The sequence below is a fragment of the Toxorhynchites rutilus genome, chromosome 3, assembly GCF_029784135.1.
Source record: "Toxorhynchites rutilus septentrionalis strain SRP chromosome 3, ASM2978413v1, whole genome shotgun sequence".
NCBI lineage: Eukaryota > Metazoa > Arthropoda > Insecta > Diptera > Culicidae > Toxorhynchites > Toxorhynchites rutilus.
In genome coordinates this window covers 285,582,120-285,607,389 of record NC_073746.1, presented here as the reverse complement: position 1 = coordinate 285,607,389, position 25,270 = coordinate 285,582,120, and the positions used below count along the sequence as shown (strand labels likewise).

General features: G+C 38.9%; 1 protein-coding gene and 1 long non-coding RNA gene across 16 annotated transcripts in view; one reads left to right on the top strand and one right to left on the bottom strand.

Annotated features, from left to right (window-relative positions):
* The window catches only part of LOC129780389 (zinc finger CCCH domain-containing protein 13), a 372,838-nt gene that overhangs the window by 303,599 nt on the left and 43,969 nt on the right, over positions 1-25,270 (top strand). For all 15 annotated transcript variants that reach the window (XR_008743905.1, XM_055788605.1, XM_055788603.1 and 12 more), the window contains one exon: positions 3,300-3,459. Coding sequence is in view for 14 of the 15 variants with exons in the window: in XM_055788605.1 (XP_055644580.1) it covers positions 3,300-3,459 (160 nt within the window). In the remaining variant the exon portion in view is untranslated. The remainder of the gene's footprint in view (positions 1-3,299; positions 3,460-25,270) is intronic.
* On the bottom strand, positions 1,379-23,678 carry LOC129780392 (uncharacterized). Its single transcript, XR_008743907.1, has 3 exons — positions 23,546-23,678; positions 4,965-5,214; positions 1,379-1,485 (listed from the first exon to the last, which is right to left on the bottom strand). It is a non-coding gene; the product is annotated as an uncharacterized LOC129780392 (long non-coding RNA).

Genomic DNA, 25,270 nt, shown 5'->3' with positions numbered 1-25,270 from the left:
GTGATTTTCCGAACGGGCACCAGCTTATATACATATTTGAGTGATTTTAATAGCCTGTTTCTCAAGCAATTTTTAATCTATTGAAACAAGTTTTCGGGTCAATAAGTAAGAAGCATATAACGCTTAGAAATTTCATCTTTGGAAAGAGATGATTATCATACCACTTCGTTACACCCCAGTATTGAAATGAAAGACGTAGTTCTACGTCAACAATGTTTTTTATATCAAAATGCAGATAATTTATTATTCTTTTCAGAAAGTAATATTCCGTTACAGTTTTGATCTGGTCAAAACATCAAAGGCATTGATAAACGGGAAGAGGCGTTCCTGCAGGCATTCTTTCCAAAACATGTTCGAGTCCATTGTCTCGTTTGTGACCTTGGTTTTCTGGTCACAGCTGCAAATCCCTTGCAGAAAACAAGATATGGCAAATTTATCAGCGAAAACAAACTTAACACATCTCCACTGGCCTTATAGAATTACAGGTCTGCGAGTTGTCAAAAATCCATCTTCACATATGTATCGTCATCCATCAGCATGCATCCTTCGTACTTCGTCAAAACCTTGTTGTACAACTTTCGAGCGCGTCTTTTGGCCACCAGATTTTGCAGCATCTTCCAGTTTGGTTGTTTTCACTCATGGAAATAACGCCAACCTCCTCGTATACGGATTCTCCGGATGGACTTTAGTTAGAGTTGTTTGTATTTGCTATGTCGTAGAGTCCTGGGTTTGCCTAATTGTTCTCAATACCTACGACTTCAGCTTCCGATCGTAAGTTCCACTAGGACGCATCCTTCGATCGATCCGAAGAATAGTTGTAGGTCACGGAAACGTTTCAGGACATCATACACGGTCGATTCAGCCGCTTTCAGCGATTTCGCCATTTCACTACTTCTTGACGGATTATTAATATGGGCGTCTAAAATCAAATTTCTTCTCTCAGGTTCCATCCTACTCAACCCTTTCAAAACAAAACGTATCAACGTGAAATTTTTACCCCCGAAAGATAAAGGTCTCCAAACGATTTTCTGTCAAAAGATTTCAGATTGGCCTACTCCGACCGCTGCAATAAAATCAACAGCGATTCTGGCGACTTGCCCGTGTATAAATAAAAAAAGAAGTACCACGGATGCACGGTGGCCAACCATTTTTTTAAGGGAAGGTCGTAAAACAATGATTATTTGTGATATTTTTCGGATGTTAAGAATGAAGTGTTCGGGTATTTAGGTTATTGTTTAAGGGGGTATTCTAGTGTAGAGACACAAATTTCGGCCGTTTTTTCGAGCTCCGTAAAAATAAAACAAAGAATATGTTTACTATCCATTATATCATTATTTGTTTATCTATCTTTTAACAGTAAAATATAAATTGAACGGAGGAAAAATATATATTATATTCATAACGAGAATAGTTGAGAGCTGATGAAGAAAGGTGGATCAAAAATAGTTGTGCCATGGCGTACACGATTCCAGCACTTCTGGTTACCTGAAACAAAAAAATCGAACAGATTCTGAATCAGAAATGATGCCACTATCGCATGAATCTCGGACAGCTCAAAAACATCTTTTTTGACAAAATGGCGGCCGTTTGAAAAACTAAATGGAGTTTAAAACGTTTTTTTTCCATCGTTTAACGGTTTTTTAAAAATAGTAAAATTTAAAAAATATTATTTTTTTAGAGGTCTATGCGATAGAGAGACGACAAATCGGTTCAGTAGAACTTGAGATATCGTGTATGCCAGTTTGAAAAATCTAGTTTCGAGGAAAGCGCGTTTGAATTTCATTATTATGGCCGTACCAGGTTAGATACCGCATCACTGAAATGGCTATAGATCGGTAAATAATACGATTTTCGAAAAGTCCATTCTAGAGTATATTCTTGAATGCCTAAACTACAGAAGTATCACGGATTTTTTTTTTTTATTCTTTTCAAATTTCTAGACTAGAATACTGCTTCAAGGTATATTTGATGATGTATTTCCCATTTTTTGAGTGCACAAATAATGATTATTACGTTGTTGACAGTTGAATCTCATTGTTATTAGGCATTTGCTGACGTGTTCTGATAAACTTTTGTTTTATTTGTTTGAGAATTAGTTCGTTTTTCCAAACCAGAAATTCTTCTACTTGAATTGAATAATTTATTATGTATCTACAGAAAATACATGGCGAAACAGTTATGCCTAGAATATCAACATGGGATAATTGAGCTTGGTGTTGTAAATAAATAAATTTCCAAGAACGTTGAATGCAAGTAGAAAAGGATTATTTGATTTATTGTGGTAGGTTTAGCAACGAATAGGGAATAATGAAAAAAATAAATTGTTTGAGTGTATTTCACGAAATATCCAAATTAAATATGGCTTGTTCTCTAATAACTAGACCTAATCTTCTACGGTAAAAGGAGAATTCGTGCGTTGTGTTTCTACTCACTCCATATATGCTTGAATTCTTTATACCGAATAACACATTAGCATTTTTTGTGTCATCTTCAGAATTATACATTTACCAATGCAAATGGGATAAGGTTTCATCAATGGAAACATTTCCCAGCATAATCGAATATTGAACCCAAAGCTTTCACCACGGATTTTGTGACAAGCCCTAACACCACGTATTGTTCGGACACGGGAATCTACTGAATGGTAAAGTTTCATAATCCCAAACATGAGAGTAGGAAAGTGCACTTACTAAAAAGCTCTCCTTCCATCTAATGCACTGTTTTGATTAATTCAATATACTATATGATGTTTCTAAACAATGCATCAACGAGCATTGTGTTACCCTTGAGGCTACTTTTTGTTGGATTAATTGCGCCATCACCTGTTGAGGTACTCACGGTGCGCTTCGTTCATAACCCTGAAAATGCCGACGATGATGATGATTATGATACTGAAACTCGTTAATTCGCTAATAATCTTTCGCTTTGTGTTCAGTGCTTAATCATCAAGCTTATTAACACCCATCGCCAGTCGAGGCACACCGTTTGGCAGTGTGAACCCACAAGACCAACCGCGGTAACCTAAAAGTAATAATATTTTTCAACCCGAGGCCACCATTCTCATATCCCGCCTTCCATCTACCCACATACACCAACCCCTTCATCATGACCCAACGTCAATGTACATCATCATTCATGCGTGTTTTCATCGTCATGATGGCAATGTGCGAAAAGGGAACACACACCACGTTGATGGTGCGTCATTCTTGAGAGTTCATAATTGTCGTTAACATGCGCTCATATTTCACACGCCATTGCCCTTTCTCTCTAATGTGTTTCCATTTTCTCCTCTTCTGCAGAATATCCTCGAGAAGTTTAACCCCGGTGCTCGGCAGCTGATCAGTGCCGGCAAGGCCTATCTGAAGGCGCTGCATGGTGCGTCGGCCGCATCCAATCTCTTCAATGAGGCCCTGGCGAAGATCGCAGTCAACGCGCAGCAAGGAGGAACCATCGATATCGGTAAGTCGCTGTTTGTTGCTGTTTACCTCGAATTAGCTTATTGCGGCGCAGTAGTTGTATATATCTCCGTGGTCATTTTGCAGTTATTCCTGTTCTTTTATGCGCGCCCCCCGAGCCAGGGAGGCTGTGAACTAGTTTCACCATGAAACCAAAGCCACCAAACCGGCTCAGGCGCACTGCGTTCAGCGAGCGAAACAGCGAAAGTCGCGTTGTAGATTGATTCGGTTTAAATGTTACAACCCACGGGGAGATATAGATTGCTCTAGTGTTTTGAGCCCGTGTCAACATCATCGAAATAAAATAGTAGATGCAAAGATTCAGCTTTTCGGAAGTTTCTGCCGATTATGTTTAACTGCGATTCAAATATGTTAATTCTGTTAATGTTAATCGCATCATGTGTTTCAATTAGTCTAACACATGAAGCGGTTATGATCTATAGTTATACTGAATGTGATTATTCATACAAAATCAAAAAAAAAAGATAAACTAAAATTGAAATACAGCGTTCTGCACTTGGTACAAGCGGAGTATCAGCTGCAAACAGAGGAGCGAGAGATTGTACTTTGTAAGCAGAAGGCTAAACGTGATTCCTACTCCATCAATTCGAGCAGAAAGACGTCGACAACGTCGCACAAATTGTGGTTCACGCGTGTTGAATTCTCTTTACTAGTATAAGCCGACATGACAGCCATCCATTAAAACATAACATAACGTTTATAACGTATGCCGGGAGTGACATCAACAAGGAAACAAGGAGTACACTATAACGGGCTACCTCGTTTCAGCCACGGCGCCTTACACCGAGTGCTACAACATCGTAACTCAAGTTTTCCTTAGACAACTTGCGCTCTAGTTTGGTCAACTGGAAGATATCATACAGATCTATTGGAAGTAGCCTGCACCTGTGTTGAAAAGAGACAGCTTCAAGCTGCACCAGGCTCGCACTGTTCTAACTGAACTATCGATCCATCACAACCGCTCAGATGTAATGGTTTTGGACTAGGAAAAATAGTGATTCACAACCATTTGATTTCATCCTTTTCCTGGAGAAAATATGTCATCCTTCCAAACTCGACTCGAGTCGAATTTATTAACATTCGAATTAAGGAAACATGTTAATAAATTCTAGTAAAAATATAGTTAAGAGTTTGGGTCCCTTAAACCTATGTCTGTAAAAATAAACGGAACAGTACAAAAACTATATGACTTTTGATGCAAGTACCGACCATTGATCATGGAATTCAAGGATCACATGGGGTTGAGGATGGTACCAAAAATTGTTCAAGCCTTGTCACCATTTTGCCCGGAAGCGCATAAGATGGAGACAAAAATTCAATTATTGTTCGGACGTTACGAAGGCTCTAGTCACCCGACCTAAGTGCCCTCTATAAGGGAACGTCCAAGTCAGAAGTCTTGGGAACCACCGACTAATTTCTGAGTCACTCCACACGGAGGAATTATGAGCTGTACCATAAAATGATGAATACGATAAGATTTCTACTTACAATATTTATTCACTGTATGTGTGTGTGTTTGTATGTAAAATTGTGTAGTGTCTCCGGGTTGGCTGATTTGGGCTGAGCTCTGGTGTCGGGCAAGCGGTCCTCTCTATGGCTTAGCGTCGTGATGATGGAAGAAGGCTGACTCCATTCGGTCTACTCAGCCGTCATGCTGATGGTTGAGTCTTCCAGCAATCAGAGTGCCCACCTTTCTTTGTAGGCTCCTTTTATATCCTCCAAGATGAGTGACCAGCTTCTTCCATAAGTAACGGCATGTTGGAGAGAATGGAGATGAATTTATACCCACTGACCAATGTTATTTATCTCCCCGGTTAGCCCCAAGTTAGCCAAGGTGCGGTATGTTCTGTTGTGTGAGTACGGTGTGTTTTATGTATGGACCTTGACTCACACTACCAGTGTGTCGCTTAGGAACCTGGAAATCAGGTTACAACCTTTATCTGTTGAATAGGAACTGTTTCGATAGCGCTATTGGAAGCGCTGATACTTTTGAACATGGGGAAGGTATTGAAAGGCATGCGGAATCTGGTCAGACAATCCCTTGGTCAGAACTAAAAAGATCGAGAATGCAGATGCTTACATACTCGCAGTTTCTGGCTAGGCTATGCTAGGCTATACCAGGCTATGTTATCAAGATTTGTCAAATAAAAACTGGGAATAAGAAGTGGAAATATAAACTAGTAAAGAAAATTGAAAATTGATTTTAGGTTTGAAACAGAAATTTAAAATGGGGACTGGAAATGAAAGTTGCAAAGAATGTTGGACATCGAAATTAAAACTTCAAATCGAATTCACATGGTAACGACTAATGAAGGATGAAAATTACAAATAAACATTATGGATGCAAACAAAAATGAAAAATATTGATGGAAGTTGGAAGTGAAAATTGAAAATGGAAAATACAAATTAAAACCTCAAAAAGAACCCTGCAACTGACAACAGCAAATAGAATCTGCAGAATAAACAACAAATTAAAACAGAGAAAAAATGCGAATGAGAATAGCCAATAAAAAATTGAACAGAAAATGAACTTGAAAAGGGAAGTAAAGATACATTGAAAGGCTATGATATAGCTGAAAGTTTATTTGGAGAATTTTCTCGTTCGCCGGTAGTAGGAAAGTCAAGTATGAGCGTTCGCATGTTCTCCGCTCTAGAGAATATTTCGTCGGTTCACTGATTACAGACTCGGTTAGACTGGGTTATTACGTACTTTTAGGTACATCAAACACATATGGAGCAATTCCACGCCAAATCAGCCGAAAAACAACAATTTTTTACGCGACCCTTTTCGATTTTATTGAAACTTGGTACACATGATGGAAGCTACCCAAAATATAACGTTTTATCCTAAGAATAACCGTTCTCGAAATATAACCAATGAATATAGTTGAAGTCATGTTCGTGAAATATTACATAATGTATGGGGGAAATGCGGTTAAAATGAACACCCTAAGGAATATGCTCGTTCAGTGCGTCCACATACCGCTACAATCTTCGTTCTTCGATGAATATTATAGCTAAAATAGTAAAATCAAACTTTTTTTTTGTGTCCGGTTAAATGATCACCGGGTGGTGGTAAAATGAACACCTGTGCATATCATATTAAATGGGCTAGATTTATACGTTGTTTCATGTCCAATTTCTTTTGAATCAGAATTGAGAAAGTAGGTATCCATGAAATAATCTGGGCCTATCCACCTAAAGTAGTAATTAGAATTTTCTCATACGTACAAAAACGTGGTAAGAAACAAATAAAGCTTCACATATTGAGGTTTGGTTTTGTTTGGGGTGGCATATTTTCCCAGAGCCAAAGCCATAAAAGGAACACCCTGAAGGACAACATGTGATAAGGTATATCAGCTCCAGAAAACATAACATTGTAAGTCGTTATCCAGTGGTGGCTCATTTTGCCTCAAACAACAAAGTAATTTCGAATTGCGAATTAATCGCTGAAATAAAAAAAATAACTGTTTACTTCTAATCGAATATGTGAACAGTCGTCCAAACTGATAATTTGTCGAAGATATCAGGTCGAATAATTTAAATTTCACGGGAAATTTCTTAAATACGATGCGCGCAAAATTACATCCGAGTAGCTACCGTGAGAGAAATTATTTTTTTTCTTTTTTTCTTGACTATTTTTTTTACTTTTTTGCATAACAGGGTGTCTTAAATAGCTTCATATGTTCTTAGAATAGGATAATCAAGAAGTATCGATTGGTTTTTAGTTGAATTATTGGAATTTGAGCACTGGTTCATTTTAACCTCATTTCCCCTACTAAATACTGCTGGACATTACAACTGAGGTTCCGACATCGTATAGAAATTTCACTAACATTATTTTCAATAGTTATATCTCCGAAACGGTTAGTCTTAGGATGAAACGTTATATAAACGTTATATCGTAATTTAATTTGTTTATATGATAATAGTTTATATGTATATTTTTTTTAGAAAACCCTTCCAATTTAACAAAGTTTGACGTACAGTGGTGCCGTAAGATTTTTGACGTAGGACTACGTCTTTCATTTCTATACCGGGGTGTAAAATCAAAATTTCGAAAACGAAAGCGTTACGCCGGAGACCGAGATTTTGAGCGTTAATAGCTCCTAAACAACTGAACGAAATGGTATGATAAACACTTCATTCGAAAGATAAAATGTCTACGCGTTCTATACTTGTTACTTTCTGATCCAAAAACTTGTTTCAATAGTCTTAAAATTGCTTTCAAAACAGGCTATTGAAATCACCAATCGGTTATAAGCGAGCGCCGCTCGGAAATCCACTCAGTTCTAATTGAACAGCGATTGGAGCATGTTGTCGCTGTTGTGGTGAAGCTCTTCTTTATCATGAAAGCGCGGATGAACGGTGTCACCAAGAGCCTGTTTGTGCACCTTAGGCCAGAAGGGAATCCATCAGGATGAGAATGATGCCACAAACGGTTCCCCGGGAAGATCTCGAAGCAGCCGCTACACACACACACACACACATACACGCACGGAATTCTTTCCGTTTGGATGCCATTCAGTATCGAGAAAGATCCGGAAAATAATCTGCCAGTTCCTCTGGGAATTTAAAAATACATCCATGTGAAAGAGTTTTATTTGAATGTTTTCTATCCATGTAACACTGTGACCAAATACATTTGGTTTTGTGATTTTTCAATCAATCGCAATTAACAGGATAGCTTCTGAAGAATATTCTTCCCCATCAGTAGGATATTTCCGTATCCAATATTGGATGCATAAAATCTTGTGCCTCCAACGTAACGCTCTCGTTTTCGAAGTCCCCCAAATATTCATTCATTCAGAATGAATTCAGATTCAACTTCAAACAAATGATCTCTAAATCAACGATAGTCCTACGTCACCCTTGCGGTTATACCATAGATATAACCCACTTCCTGTTTTTAATAATATATTTCAAATGTTATTTTTCCTGAATGATTAATTTAGTTTCCAACAACGTTGTCAAACACCATACTTCAATCAGACATTTGGATTTTGACTTACGATTTTTTGAAAGAAAGATCAATGATATTGAATACGCTCTCTTAAAAAATCAGTCATAATTTAAATTAGCCATATGATAATGAAACTTGTGATTTTAGGTAGTTTCCATCATAAAAAAACTCATGAAAAAATCGGAGATGGTGGGGTCAGTGGTCGGCTGATTTGGGGTGAAATTGCACTATGTGTACACTTTATTGGGTTTCCCTATTGATTGTTTATTGAACATGACGAAGTTGAACGAGAAAAAGTTGGGACTTAGTTTATTGACTGCTCATTGACTCTAATACATTCGATTTATTCCATCCAACATACGAAACATATTTCTTTCCAAAAAATGGAAATGATTTTTTCACTTCTGCCAAAGTGATTTTCGATATTTTCATTTTAGTCTATCAGGGTATGGTGAAATTGGATGAGTGGAATAGAGTTCAGAATGAATCCTAATGATAGCGGATGCAAAGCAATGAGAAACCAATTAAGACAGTATTTTAGTCTAGAAATTTGAAAAAAAAAATATAAATCAATTTTTTTCTTTCATATTTCTGTAGTTTAGGCATTCAAGAATATACTCTAGAAAGGATTCATCGAAAATCCTATTATTTACTGATTTAGAGCCGTTTTAGTAAGGTATCTGCGGTATCTAACTTGGTACGGCCATAACAAACGCGTTTTTCTCGAAACTAGTTTTTTCATACTGGCGTACACGATATCTCAAGTTCTACTGAACCGATTCATGTCGAATTTATATGGATACAATCTGCGGACTTCTCTCTATCGTATGAACCTCTAAAAAATAATATTTTTTAAATTTTACTATTTTTAAAAAATAGGAAAACGTAAGAATAAACGATCTAAAGCGCATTTTGTTTTTCAAACGGCCGACATTTTGTCAAAAAAGATGTTTTTGACCTGTTCATGAGATAGCGGCATCTTCACTGATTCAGAATCTGTTCTTTTTTTTTTGTTTTGTATAACCAGAAGGGCTGGAATCGTGTACGCCATGGCACAACTTTTTTCTAACCCTCTCACTTCTTCAGCTCTTAACTATTCTAGTTATGAATATTTTTCCTTCATTCAAATTTTGTTTTATTGTTAAAAGATGGATGAGCAAATAATTATATTAGGCTGTCAAAAAAGTCCTGCGGTATTTTTTTTTGAATTTTCATTTGTTCATAAAATTAGTTACAATCATCTGTTTTAAGTCAAATATGCGCCGTTTTGTTCGATGACTTGTTCCCAACGAGATGCCAACTTCATAATACCCCTGTTATAGAAGCTCGCTTCCTTATTGGCAAAAAACTCGGATAGCCTATTTTCACAGGCCTCTTTTGTGGCTAACTTCTGACTACCTAGATCGTTCGCCATGGACAAAAACAGGTGGTAGTCACTTGGTGCAAGGTCCGGACTATACGGCGGATGCAAAAGAATCTCCCATCCGAGCTCCCGGAGCTTCTGGCGCGTCACCAAAGAAGTGTGTGGCCTGGCGTTGTCCTGATGGAAGACAATGCGGCCTCTGTTTATCAAAGATGGCCTCTTCTTCATGAGTACCTAATATAATAGATATTAAAAATATTCCTTGTTTTATTTTTACGGAGCTCGAAAAAACGTCCGAAAGTTGTGTCTCTACACTAGAATACCCCCTTAAGCAAGCAAACCATTTGTCATGACAATGTCATGCGAAAATGCGAAAACAGAATAGAAACTGAGAGAGGTTGGCGTCGACATCATGCCTCATACCGTATGAGTCATACGGTATGAGGCATGAAAAAGACTGATTTTACAACTACACGTACTGCTTCAATTACACGATTTTACGATACGATATGTATTTAACTATGATACAGATACGTTTCAAGCGGTCCACTTTGACCAACTCGCTACTTGTTTGCGTATTGATAAATATGGGAATGCAATGCAAAAAATCTTCATCTCAATACTTTTTTGTCTCTCTATCGAGATCAACTTGTCTCCTATCTGGAGCCTAATGATAGCGGATGCAAGCTGATACTATTGGTATTGCTATAAACAAGTTGACTATTGTTGTAGATTTTTTGGATACACGTGAGTTTGTTGCGGAAAGTATTGTTTATCCTAGCAAACTAATAAGCTTGAAAACACGAAAATAAACTCCTGAATTCACACAAGCTCTCTCACGACGATACAATTACAATAATTCATTCACTTTTCATTACTTTTGGTATTACTTTAGAATGCATAAATTTTTTTTGAAATAACTCTCAAGTGGAAATTTTTGGCGGCCCTGAAAGGGGCTTAAAGTTTGGGTGGTTTTATGGAATCAGCAGGAGATAGTTGATTCATTATTGATTATTGTGCTCACGAGATCAATAAACAAGCTCGTCGTATGTCGTAATTTATGTCCTTATTGCTAATGCAATGTATCTCTTCTTCTAGACACACACTGCAGCCACACGATTGTTTATTTGTACCGCTAACACCATTGACAATGCCTAAAAACAAAAATGCCTACGTGTGATTTAATCATATGCAAACACAATTCAATTGTACCGTGTCGTCTAGTTATCACATCGTATTTGAAAGCAAAAAGTTTAAAACAGATCAGAATCGCTATACGGTTCTACATATTTCATGTACAACTCTCCCTCTGAAGCGATTCCGCGTCGAGAAAAACCTCAGCTCGCTTGTTGAAGAATGAATATGTTTCACAATTTATAATCATTCTCGTCTGCTTTGTGCCGGCGCGTGAGTGCATGCTTTGCACTATGCAGGCTTTGTGCATATACTGAAAGTGCAGCAAAAAAGCAAAAAAAGAAATTACACGTCCGTTCAACACGGAAGCAAAATAGAAATTGAGATTGACTGTTGTTCGTTGCTCACATGGAGGCTTTAAACCTTTGTAGTTCGTTTCCCTCTAGCAGTGGATAAATTCCTTCTAGAAAATTAACGCAAACTAACTCTAACTATTTGCCCTGAGAAAGCTGTGATGCGAAAAAACAGAAACACTTTTCACCAGACGGCATTAAAATCGACGTAGTGCCTCAATCGAACATAATCGCATCACTGTGTGTGTTGGATCGATAGCACGAGAGCACAGTCCCATAGCTTTTGGTTTTTTTTTTATCCAAAATATATATTTTTATTAAGGCTCATATGGCGTCAACCTGACGGGGCCGGGAGTTCAATATTTCGACAATGTTTGCTTTATAACTATGTTAGTAATATGTAACCGATTACTCGCGGTTGGCTCGAGGTTAGTATTACAAGTGTTTTAGTAATTGTGATGTTGCTGTCTCCAATGCTCTGTACCTGTGCCCGACACGGGATACTTCCTTTTGGGATGCAGCTGACCATTAATCAGCAACGCCCTCTAGTCTGTACCCCATATCTAGCGTGGTGCGTCTTCTCGACTCGAGGAATCCAGGATAGAATGGTCACTAGTCGGCGCAAACATCAGCTCGTGTAGAGTTGTCATGAGCGGTACAACCTTTGGCTCTTGTTGAATGATCAGTGGACTGCACAACCTTTGGCTCGTGTATCTATAAAGAGTGTGTGTATGTATTGCCGCGACTAAGTAAAAGTTTATAGATCGGATAGGAGGGATATGAAACAGGGACACAACGAAGGAAACATCATTAAACGTTGACATCGGCGTTTCTGAGGAACAGGTATAGATGAAGCAGAAGATCAGGATCACGGATACCTAAGATATCCCGGACGGGGATATCCGATTGTCTGCCTTTTGCTCTCAGTGCTCTAGAGAGCTGAGAGCGAGCAGCATGGAACCGGATACACGACCAGACAATATGCTCGATGTCGTGGTAGCCATCGCCACTTGGTGTGGTATTAACTTCTTCACGGTTATAAAATGACTGTGATCGCTTCGTAGCGGGGCAGCAATTTTTACGCAAACTGCTTTATATGAGAATCATACAGTTGTGGAACGACGGAATGTTTCGCTTTTCTTCAGAAACTGAACAGTGTGCGTCATTATTATTGATTTATTAATCCATCTGACTCATAGTCTTAATGAATATAACTTAACCTAATGATGTGGAGGATGTCTAGAGCGAAGGATTTTCTGTCTAAACACTGTCGAAGACATATCGAAATCAAACAAATGTGACACTTCGTTGAATGCTCTTGTTATAGTGGACATCGGCTCAAAGTAACCGAAAAGCGAGCGGTGGAATGGAACAGCCAGCATCTGTTCCAGAGATCGTCGTTGAATCCGGGTGGGAGCGTTCAGTGACATTTTTGCAAGTAGACTGGGACAGTCAGCTTCTCCGTTCAAAATCCTCGCTGCAAAGAATGCTTGTTGAACAGAGCGTCGTTGTTCAAGGGTATCCATTCCCAGCAGGCGGCACCGATCAATATAAGGAGGGAGAGTAATGTGATCCCTCCAAGGAAGCAAGCGCAGGGCGAAACGAACAAATCGTCGTTGTATGCGTTCAATCCTGTCGATCCAAGTAGCTTGATAGGGACTCCAAATCACTGACGAGGATTCAAGGATTGATCAAACCAACGAACAGTAGAGCGTTTTGAGGCAATGCATGTCAGTGAACTCTTTAGTTGTCCGCATGATGAGTCCTAGCAATCTATTGGCACGATCAATAGCTATGGAGCGATGATCGTTGAAGGTCAGCCTAGAGTCAAGCCGAACTCCTAAGTCTGTTACTTGATGCATTCGTTCAATAACTATATCATCAATTTTGTACTCCCAGTGGATCGGATTGGCAGAGCGACAAAATGTTATCACGAAGCATTTGTTAATACTGAGCATCATGTTGTTCACTTTGCACCATTCGACAAACAGATTTAACAGGCATTGTAGGTGAACCCAGTCATCTGGGCTGTCGACTACGTTATAGATTTTGAGGTCATCAGCATACATCAGTCTACAACCAACACCCAATAGAGCTGAGACATCGTTAATGTAGAGTGCAAATAGTAGTGGTCCGAGGTTACTACCTTGCGGGACGCCGGAATGGTTTTGGAACCATGTTGAACTATATGAACTAATCTTAACACAAAGCTTCCTGTCGCAAAGGTAGGATTTGAGCCAGTCCACATAAGCAGCCGAGGCACCAAGTTTAGAGAGCTTACATAGCAAAATCCGGTGGTCAATTCTATCGAAGGCGGCTTTCAGATCGGTGTAGATGGCATCAACTTGTTTGCCATTCTCCAGGTGGTTAAAATATTCGGAAGTGAATTGGAGCAGATTTGTTGTCACTGACCTACCCGGGTAGAATCCGTGTTGATCCGTGGAGATGTGAGCTTTCGATTGAGAAAATAGATGAGCGTACATGATAGTCTCGAACAACTTAGAGCCAGCACATAGAGACGTGATTCCCCTGTAATTGCGCACGTCATGTTTATCGCCTTTCTTATAAACAGGGAACATATAAGATTCCTTCCAGAGCGTGCGAAATTTCTTCTGTTGTAGTGAGAGATTAGTCATCTTACATTTTTTCTTTATATCGAGGAAAACTGTATCATGTGATATCATCATTAGGAAAGACTGACGTCTGCTCACTAGCTGGTGCGAAACTGAGAGATGGACTTCTTTATTTATATTGTAGGGGCCCTCAACTTTCAAATTCATTCGACTCTAGCCTTGGAAAAGGCCGATTGGAATACTGTCAGTAGAGGATTGAACCCTCGATCGTTTGCGAAGTAAACGAACACGCCACACAGTTAGCCACGAATACCCTTTGAGGTGGACTAGAGCAAACCCAAGATTTATTTGGGGGGGCTTGTTTTTCTTATTTTTATTATTTCCCTCAGCTGGAATAATATGCACGGTGGATAGCCACAATTGTACATACCGTGCTGATGAACGTAGTGCGACATTAAAATGGTGTTCATAGAGACATATGAGGGCAAACAGTCACGCTTACCATCAAAACATCACCGCTGGCAACTGATTACTTATGCTGGCTTACTGCACAACCTCTCATCTCGCCACTTCCATTAGATTCCAGTGTGTACGTTTCGAATGAACAACGAAACTTTCATTCGAATATAAGGGTACCCATTGACCGTAGCGAAATACAGGGTTTTCCATTTCGGGCTTCCGAAAGTATACAGCCCTGCGCTGACAACCGTTTGACATAGCTGTCAACCAAAGCGTCATATCGTTAGTTGAATGTCTGCCATTTTGCAATATGGATCGTTTTATCGCTAATGTAGTGCGTAAATTCGAACAAATTGGATCCGTAGCGGATATTGTGAAACCTGTGCATCATCGTAATGTGCGTTCGGCCGAAAATATTGCTGCTGTTGCTGCCGGTGTGGGGGATGACCCGAATGTTTCGATTCCACGGCGTGCTCAGCAACTGGGCTTGTCAAACACATCATTGTGGCGAATTTTGCATTTGGACTTGCACCTACATCCATATAAAGTCCAACGTAATTGTTGAGAGGTCATTGCATCCGCCAAAAGTCACTGTTTGGTGCGCATTATGGTCTGGTGGAGTCATCGGGCCGTATTTCTTTGAAAATGAGGACGGCGAGACGGTAACAGTGAATGGTGAGCGCTATGGCCGCATGTTAACCGATTTTTTTTTGCCACAAATTGAAGATATGGATACAGATGACATGTGGTTTCAGCAGGACGGCGCCACGTGCCACACAACATGACCGAACATGGCCATATTGCGAACGAAATTTGAGGGACGCATAATTTCGCGTTTTGGTGATGCCAATTGGCCGTCCAGATCATGCGATTTGAACCCGCTAGACTTTTTTTTGTGGGGTTGTGCGAAAGACCGTGTTTATGCCAACTCTCCGCAAACTCTTGAACATTTGAAAGATAACATTCGTGAAGTTCTGACCGAGATACCGCCCCATATGTGCCGAAAAGTCATCGAAAATTACCTGTTCCGGATCAAGGTGTGCGAGGAAGCCCATTTGAATGATGTTGTATTTCACACATAATGGCATAAACCAAACTTTAATTTGAAATAAAAGTTTCATCGAAATTCGAATTCTTAGTGTGTTTTATTTCAATTTACTTTCGGAATTCAAAGTTGGAAAACCCTGTAGTTGACACTTTTTAATAGATAAAATTTGACGATGAACGTGTACCAATCAAATATATCTGACACAAAACACGACAAACAAATATTCATTTAATGGATGTATAATTTTTTTTCTCTATCAGTTCGTCAAAATTGTCAGTTCATGGTTACGTAACGATAAATATTTCAGTCGTATTTTTTTCATGCTCAATGTTTGCCATTGTTTGCCACTGATCATAATTGAAGATTGAAGAGAACAAACAGAATATTGTTTGTACCAAATTCAAACTAAACATTATCTATCAAGAATAGTGAAATATTTGTCATTCGGACAAACAATTACGCAGTCGCCTAAAGTTACTCGAATACAATAATGACTCGTTCGCTCTCAACATGATGACCATACTTCACTTCAGTATGAACGAATGAAATGAAAGAATGAACCGAATGTCCGTGAAGTGAAAAGAGCAGAGTAGAAGATATGTTTTCTTCATTGAGCGTGAACAGAGCGTGAGGGTGGACAAGGACTCGAAATGCGGTAGGTTCATTATTGATTGAGTGATGATGTTTCAATGAGAGTGTATTTCAATGACCCTGATCGAAACCCACTAAATATTTAGTATGTAACTTCTGACAAATTAACTCTCTTTATCAAATATCATATCTATTCTTCGTATTCATCACAATTCACATAGAATTCCAATTACAATAAGCTGATCTTCACAAACATATAAAACTGTCCCTGTCAATGAATGGAAATATTTCCTCCGAGTACTGGAAAAGCTGACGAGTCTGCCAAAAAGTCACGATCGATAAATCCTGCTGAAAAAGCCATTTTCACCGTCGCGAATAACCAATATCCCGAGGATAAAATATGACAACTAGACCCGAACTCAATGTAAACTCTTTCTCCCTGTGTGCCGATAGCGCCATAGATAAAACGCTATTAAATTTGCACAGACGAAAAATAGATAAATGAGTGGGATAAATTCACTGCATAAAGGTGGTGATGGTGGCACCTGGTAGTCTACCCGACTCGGCATTTTATTAATATTTTTTTTATTTATGGATTGCTGAGGATAAAATAAATAAAACCTTCGCAACGTTTTCAATGAAAATGAAGCTCCAGCCATCGGTGACTTCGGCAGGAGTTCGTTACTCATTTCGCAATTTTCGTCAAACAACGGATGGCACACGGCCCCGGTTTATAATCCAGGGGAATTTAAACGATTTCTCGCTCCCTTGCCCGCCCGTGACGAATACACAGTGAGTGGGAAAAATAAATAAAATTAATGACTTCATATCGAGCTGGACCATCCGTCGTTTGCTGGTCCTTTTCGGGAATAGTGTACCTCATCCTAAATTGGATAAATATAGCTTAAATTGAGTGCCCTTTTCAATTTCGCTCTTTATGAGTGTTTGCTCGTTTCGCAGATTACATTGATTGAAGAGGATTTGTTGGGGTTTCCTTCCGCATAGTGTTCAGGAATAACAGTTTTTATCTTGTGTCACTCGTACTACAAATGCTTCGATTGCGTTTGATTGGGTTGTCAAGAAAGTTCGTGCCGCCTCTAATGAATGATCATTTCGGGACGCAGAGTAAGAACGGTCCTTGATAAACGACACATGACTTAGCAGATTCTCTACATGAGCACATGTTACATCTTGGTTATGGAACTGCTACGCTATAAGGATGCTACACATTTGGATCGAATAATATTTAATAGATAGTATCTCCACGCTGTTTTTGTAGCAATTTGTGACGAATTTTGAAACATGGGTTATTCACAACAATGTAGAGCGAAGAAAAATCTGGGTGAAAGCGAATTTGGCGAATATATCTACAACGCCAGTAATCACCCTAAGAAGAGTTGGTATTGGTAAGGAATCCGGTATTCTGAGCAATAAATCAACGAATTCCAACAAGTAATATTCGCAACTTATCGCATTGAATGCAATTATTAAGGGCAAACGTACAGAATGAAACAACATGATCGACGCCGTGTCAGTTTGAGAACCCGACAATTTTTTGCCGCTTAGCTGGAATGTGCTATCCAACCTGCTGTACTAACCAGAAATTACACTTGTAGATTATCATTTGCCCAGGTACCTGCCAAATGCTCTTGAAGCCAGGGACTCGATTTTTCGGACTGCTCGAAAAACACCTAGAACTGTTGTTCGACGAGAAACCAAACAATTTCCAGGAGGACGGAATTCTCAACCTGCTCGGAAGATGGCGAAAGATTCTGGTGCAAAACGGTGCATACATTGAATAATTGTATTTTTTGTAAAAAGATATTTGTTTCTATGTAAAAAAAACTAACCAAACTTTTGACTTTAATTGCGGAATACCAAATGCTTGTGCATCGCATTCTCAAATATAAATTGGTTCATTTCACGTCATGCATATTGAAATACTGTTCCTCCCAAACGATACGAGTCTATTCTGGCAGAACGAAACCATCTCCACCAAAACGACTAGTGCAGAGCAACTTTTTTATATATTTATTATGGTTCTCCGACATCCCCGGGATCGTGAGTATATTTGAAACTTTCAGATTACTCACACTGCATAGAACCTACATTTAGATCTCCATCTCGACGAACCGAGCAGTCCCGGAGAGTCAATCGCCCGAATCGATTATGTTTCGGTTAGCAAAAAGGATGGAAAAAATAAACAAATGCACGGATTGTATGTATGCGTTTTTCCCTTTTTGTGCCCGTTTGCTGCTCGCCATGAATGCGAAATCGAGCGTGGGAAATTGATATGGATAGCTTCATTTTCAGACAAGAAGCATTTTCCCTCGGAGCGGATCCGCTCGGTTCATCGGCTAGACGAAGGGCTTCATGGCCACATATATCCCATTGTATCCGTACGACGGGTCCGTGTGGCTGTGAGTGCCGTGACGATTACGTGAAACGTGATTTATATTTTAATTGAAGAATCTTGTTGCTGGCTGGCGGCGCCATGCAGTGGGCCCCTTGCTGCTAGGACCACGTGAGGCCTTGTCAGAAGACAATGATTAAGCCCTGATCGGTTGAATTGTAGATTTGTTTCCAATGAATAGGTCATTCGCTTTTCAATTGATAAATATTCATTTGAATGTGGATCCATTTTTCTCATAGGTGGGCACGCAACGTTCTCCGTAATAGCAGCGCCAGACGTGGAGTTTCGCAAATGAGAATGCATACGATTACTTTACAAGCGTACGTTTATCAGCAAGATGATAACAATCTCTGACAAACTATCAAAGCACACTCCAGCAGATTTTATTTATACGCATTGATGTTACACCTCTGAATGAATTCAATGGGATGAACAACATAAACAACAGATCCAAAGACAACAAAGAATAAATTTATCCGTACAATTACCGGAAAAACACTCGCCGTACTTCCTTTAGAATTTTTGACTGAATTATTAGACGCTGTTATATCATCACCTTTGTCTGGGTCCCTTCACATTGCTCAATTCCGGCCAACGAGAGAACTGACTCATTAGCAAAGGTGAGTGCGATTGAAGACGACATTTATCAGCGTCAAATCCAGAGCTGCGATTTGTCATGACAATCAAACGATGATACTCACCTAAAGATAATCAACAAATTTTATACTACGATTATCTTTGGTGACCATCCCAAAGCCAGTCCAATGGTGTGAGAAAAGTATTATCACAACACTAACACATGGTGAGCTTCTACTTGACAGTAGAAAAGTGAGCTCCTTGGTGAGTGTCCTGTTGCTGAAATGTCAGAATCGGGCGACACTCAAAAGCCGAGCTGATGGTTTTGGTGTTTCGATATTCACAACATTCGCCTCTTTGTGTTCCTTCTTTGCGACCAGGGATGCCAGATGTGAATATACAGTTTTATTTTAAATACAATTTGAAGAATATTGTGTTTTCAGGCATGTATTTTCATTTCATATTTTTAGGCCTCAACATTTTTAGCGAAACTTCACCGTCTCATCGTAATATTACACGTGTCGTTTGTATTAGTACTTAGTTTGTGGAACGACACGCAATGACTCCTTGATCCCTTCTACTCCGGAACCCGTTGGGTTTGAAATTAGCAAAATGATGCTTTTTGTAACTCGTTCGACTATGTTTTTTTCGATATTTGTTTTTCATCATTACAAGGATGCTAAATTTGCAAACATGTTCGCAATTTTACTGATATTTAATTTAAGTCTCTCTGTCTCTCTCTCTGTCTGTCCTGTAGTAGACTTATATTTTCAGTTGCACACTGCAGGGATATGGCATTTCTTCTCTTTATGACTTGATTTTCTGCACTAAAAACCCCCAGACATTACCTTGCGATTCTCACAATTACAAAAGTAGCTGGCAAATATTTAAACACATCAACATTTCAGATTTTTGTCGAAGACCTTCAAAAAATTCATCTGGCATCTTTCGAATGAAGTGATTGACATACTACTTTGTACAACTGACAGAGGTGTTAGCGCTTGAAACTTTGCTCGCCAAACGTAACGCTCTTGTTACAGAATTTTTAAACTTACGCCCAACTAAAGATTTAAATGTGATGTGATGCAAAAATACAGAGGTACTCTTTACTAGACGACATACAAATCGACGCGGTGCCCCAACAAAATTGCACCATACAGTGCAATATCTATCATTCATTCTTCCTTAGAATCGAGCAAAGCCATTGTGTGTGAAATCAGCATTGAGAAAGACTGCTGTTTGATAGCTGAAGCGAGACGACTTGAATGATGATCATCATGATGATGTTACGAATTATAGAGGCTTTTAAATTCTTCAGTTCATTCGCCTCTTGCCTTGTAAAAGACCAATTTGGAAAACTCTACTAAACACTCGGTATTGAGAAAGGTTATTCGAAAGACTCGCTGTCGCTAGCTAGATGATTGATGAATTGTGAATACTGTGTTTTGAAATCGCGAATGGCTTGTTTATACTTAATGAATAGAATACGGGGGAGCTAAGAATGAAATATTATCTCTATCCACATTGCCCGTAGAAAGAAAACTGCAATTGCATTTCAAGCGTCCAATTTACGTCCGTTTTATCAGCAGTGATATTTGAATATTGTACCTCCCTTATGCATACACGGCCACATTAACACGATAGGAAAAAGTGTATTCTTCTTATTTTCCTTAATTTAACCCTTTAACGGGCCGTGAGAACTAGGTATATAATCAACGCAAATTCCAATACAACGACATGTTTACATGCTAAAATACACAAAACATTCTTCTCAATACGCAAAACAATCAAAAACATTTAAAAAAATTGGTGGTCATATAGTTGCCACCTGCCGTCTAGCTGAAAACTCTAGGTGGAAATGATTTTGACGTAGAACTACGTCTTTAATTAAGGGTGCCAAATCAGAAAACAGGTCACGTTTTTATGAAATAAAGTTAACGTTAATAACTATTTTTGCCGCGAATGGATTTTGGCGATTTACATACTAAACGAATCGGAAATTCCCTAAGATTTGTTTAATATGCTATACATTAGAATCTCCTGGTTTGTAAATGGTTAAAATACATGAAAACTTTAAGCGTTTCCATTTTTCCATACATTTTTTCTGTCCATTTGTGTGCTTTCCCGAACAGAGCTGTCAATAACGAGCCACTTATCGACGAGCAGCGCAGGGGAAATCGTAGGATTCAAAGTCTCCGTGAACAAAGGAAAAGAAGAACAATGGAGGGGAATACTTGCCTAGAGTATTAACAGTGGATCTCTCTGAGGCAAACTTTCATTCGGCATCGGACTGTTGAGCAATCCAGTTCACTTTGCTTTCGCTGCGCCTCGATCTAAGTTTGGACCCCACCAGTGGTAATCCAACTTGGATATCGTCGTGTGGCGCTCGCACTGAACCGAGCCTTCGCGAGTGTGATACCGCATCGAACAACAGCGAAGTAGGTTGCTTCGGCGCGTCGGTCTAAAATGTAAACGCCGTTACCCAGGCAGCTACCAAAAGCAAGCTCCCCCCGCTGGTGGTGAAGGCGGTCGCTCTTGACAAACTCATCAGCGAATTCGGATCGATCGGTGTTACAGCAGAGAACAAGCTGTGTGGCATAATCCAGTATTTTTCCAAACTGTTAACATTGTTCGTTTTTCGTCATCATAAGGGCTTCGTTGGTGCCTTTGACATTGCATGAATGCATTAAACTGACTTTATGGCGAAGCAGACATCAAGGTTGTGCGCCAAAAAATCATTTGGGGAATACCAAGCATCTTGAATGTCGTACTTGAATATTATAAGTTATTTGGGCCAGTCGCAAAACTGCCTTCAACTAGGATTGCGCTAATCTTGATCATAATAAAGCGATGCTACTGTTTTCGAGGTTGTTGATATTAACAAAAAAAAGATTTATTTCGCTTGTTTAGACACCAAGAAAGTAAATGTCGTTCTGCAATGTTGTATGTGATTAGGTTTCGCTTGCCAGTAGAAAAACTTCCTTCCTGGCAGCTGCGCTTATCTCGAACATGAGAAAGTAATGCAACTTTTTTTCGAGGCCAGTAATATAAACAGAATCGTTTCTTTTGAGAATAACGCAAAATGATGAGAAATGTTAATATTCCTAGTAGTTTCAAGCCACCAATATATGGCTCTGTATGCGTGCTATGGCAAACGCTTGTTTGGCGCTTGGTTTACGTTGTACGAACGATGCCTGGAGGTGCAATTCCACTGAGACAATGCTAAATAACATGTAGCATGATATTTGATACTTGCATTTGATACTTGTGTTTCTCGTGTTGTCATTGTTGTTGTTTCCTCTTGGTGCCAAAGATTTATTGATGTAGTTATGAGATGTGGAATAATGGTGATAGTGCAACATATATATAATCGACTGTAGCCGAGTCTATGTCAATTGCGAAAAAGGCCACCGAAATAGCGTTCGGCGTAAATTTTCAATGCATTGACATGAAATTAATTGCTACATATGATGTTGTATTGTTCTGCGAAGCAAGAATGAATCATCAATCAATTATCGTCAACTGATTTTACAATGAAAAAACATTTAAGAGATTATTCTACTAAGCAGTTGTTTTAAAATTTCACAGCACTTCAGAACAATATCCGAAGGTATAAACAAGCGACTTATATAAAATAACAGCGTAGTTCTACGTCAACAATGCGGTTGTATCTTGGACACAACCTCCTATAATTTTTTTTGTATTCGAATTTTTGATGTTAGTTTCAACAAGAACAACTGATAAAACCCATGATCAGACTCAGCAGGTCCTAAACGATTAATATGCATTGAAAACTTCAGCAAAATAACTATTTTTCAATGACTTTACGGGAAATTTTCTCTGGCTGCTCTAAATTGAGAGTTGTTAACACAAAAATGGCTCAAAAATGAATAGTTTTTGATTTTTTCGCGCTCAAAAAAATCAGGCATGTTGCTAGACATCAGAACAAGTTACCACATGAGATCCGAAGTGATAATTTATTGTTCAAGAAGAGAAATTAATAAAATTGTTGGTGGCAATATAGATGCCGGTACCCGTTAAAGGGCTAAATCATTCATGGGAACCGTTTAAATTGCTGAAAAAAATTAACAATGTTCGCTTCGATGGGAATGCAAACCATCAAAATTTATTCATAGCTAAAATAAATATTAACGGTAAAACTATTTCATAGAAAACGGTGACAGACTGTTTTGATTTGTTATCATTACTGAAAGACTTATTTTAGTCTTATTTAAAAAAAAAGTAATGATTTCATATTAATATTTTCATATTGATATTTTGATTTTTATTCAGGATTAGCCCTAATTATCGGAAGATATTTAATCTACTAATACCACTTTTCTAGACAACTAATGTCTAGATGTGTAATGTGTAATGTGTTAAACTCCGTTATTCTCATCTCATGTTATCAAACTTATCTCGTATGTTTTCGTGATTGTTACTCATACAAAATTGAAATGGACCAGGCGGGCTAACCAAAAGAGCCTAATGGGCCACAGGCGGTCCGCGGGCCTCCCGTTGAGTATAGCTGTGCTAGACTCCTCCACTCGAGCCTAATTGAGTAAATAAAGAGAAAACAAAAAAACAGAAACTTACAACTTTGCCGTGACGATGAACTACACCAAACACAGAAACCGGGATCGACAGCCCCGATCTTACTTTTGCGACAGCAAAACAAGCAATTGTCTCTACTTTTCTTCTACACAACAATTTCTGCTTCAACAAACTGATCTAAATAACGGTCGCGATTGTCAAAAATAATTGGAACTCTCTGGTCACTCACATTTCCACTACCATCATTCACCACAACCACCACTCTCTTTACGTAAAATTGTAAACAGAGCGATCGGCAGTGCGAGACATTGGAACCAACCGTCATTTGGTTAGGTGTCAGAAACAAATGAGTGAGCATCACTACTGAGTATCCGGATCTCACGTGCCGTGAGAGGAATTGAGTGACTATGGTCAGCTTTTTTGTGACATTGACGGTGATGGATTGCAGCACTGGTCAAATCTCGTTCAATGAATCCCATAGTTTAGTCCATCAGAATACCATCGCTAACTGGCAGCGCAAAAGGACCCAAGATTAATTCGCTTTATCTCTAAGGTCAGCCTCAAACCGTGGTTCAAAATTTTGGACTTGAGTTGGGGTTTTATTCACCCCTTCTCCCGACTTATGTCCAATCACTGCTTGTTAAACGTGCTACCGTTTCGTATCAATCTTGCCGTCAACAAATTCTGCGTCAGAGACCAAGGTTACCACGACATCAAGCACGTTGTTTGGTTGTGCGAAGCGTACACCTCACCACATACGAGGATGCTGCTAAATCGTGTTTGGAAAACTTCCTTCGGGCCCGAGGAAAGTAGGCCAATGTACCAGGAAGGGATGTCGGGTAGACCTGTTAGACGTCGCAAATATATGCTTCCTTAAAGCTATCGATCTTCGTGTGGGATTGTCCTGATATCCTAATCCCCTCCTTCGCGAGCCATCGGTTCCATTCTTAATAAAAGAATAAGTTGAATTGTAAATACATAAGAGATATGAGAATAGATTTGAGAATTGAGTGTGATCATCAATATTGTTATGCGACCCTTACACGATCATACTTATTGACATTACCAGTAATAATATTCATTCGAGATTCACTCCAATCCACATTATCATCGTTATTCAACCATACACAATCATTTCCATTGTCATTACTCCATGATTGTTATGGTCTCTAATTCAACAGATATGCTTGAATTTTTATATGTTACGCCAAAATTACTCACACAAATGAACTTCGATGTTTTTGCACAAAATATGTTTCTGCTTATTTACTAGTCCTAATGCGCTGACTATTATAGCATACCAGGATGGCTGTATATTAGGGTGCCAATGAGAATGGTCATCTCGAATTTCAAAAAGTTACCCCATAAAAAATGTTCACCACCTCGAAAAAACACCCTATGCAAAATTTCAGCTCAATCGAACTTAAGGGAGAGTCGCGCAAAGCCGTCAAAGTTTGAGTTTTTTGAAAATCGAAAAATCACACAGGGAGGGAGTAAAGAAAATTCGGGGTTTTCGAAAAAAAAATGATGCCAAATGTCTTAAAATTGCATGAATCGTCGAGATCTAGTGTCGTCTCAAATTTTTTTTTTTTGACGTAGGACTACGTCTTTGATTTCTATGTAGGGGGGTCACTCTACGAAAAATGTTACGTTTATTAAGAGTTTTCAAATGCATATTACGCAGAATCGTTCTTACGATATATGTTATAATATATACCATTAGACGACAATTTTATCCAGCATTTTTTTCGCCTGAGACATCAATTG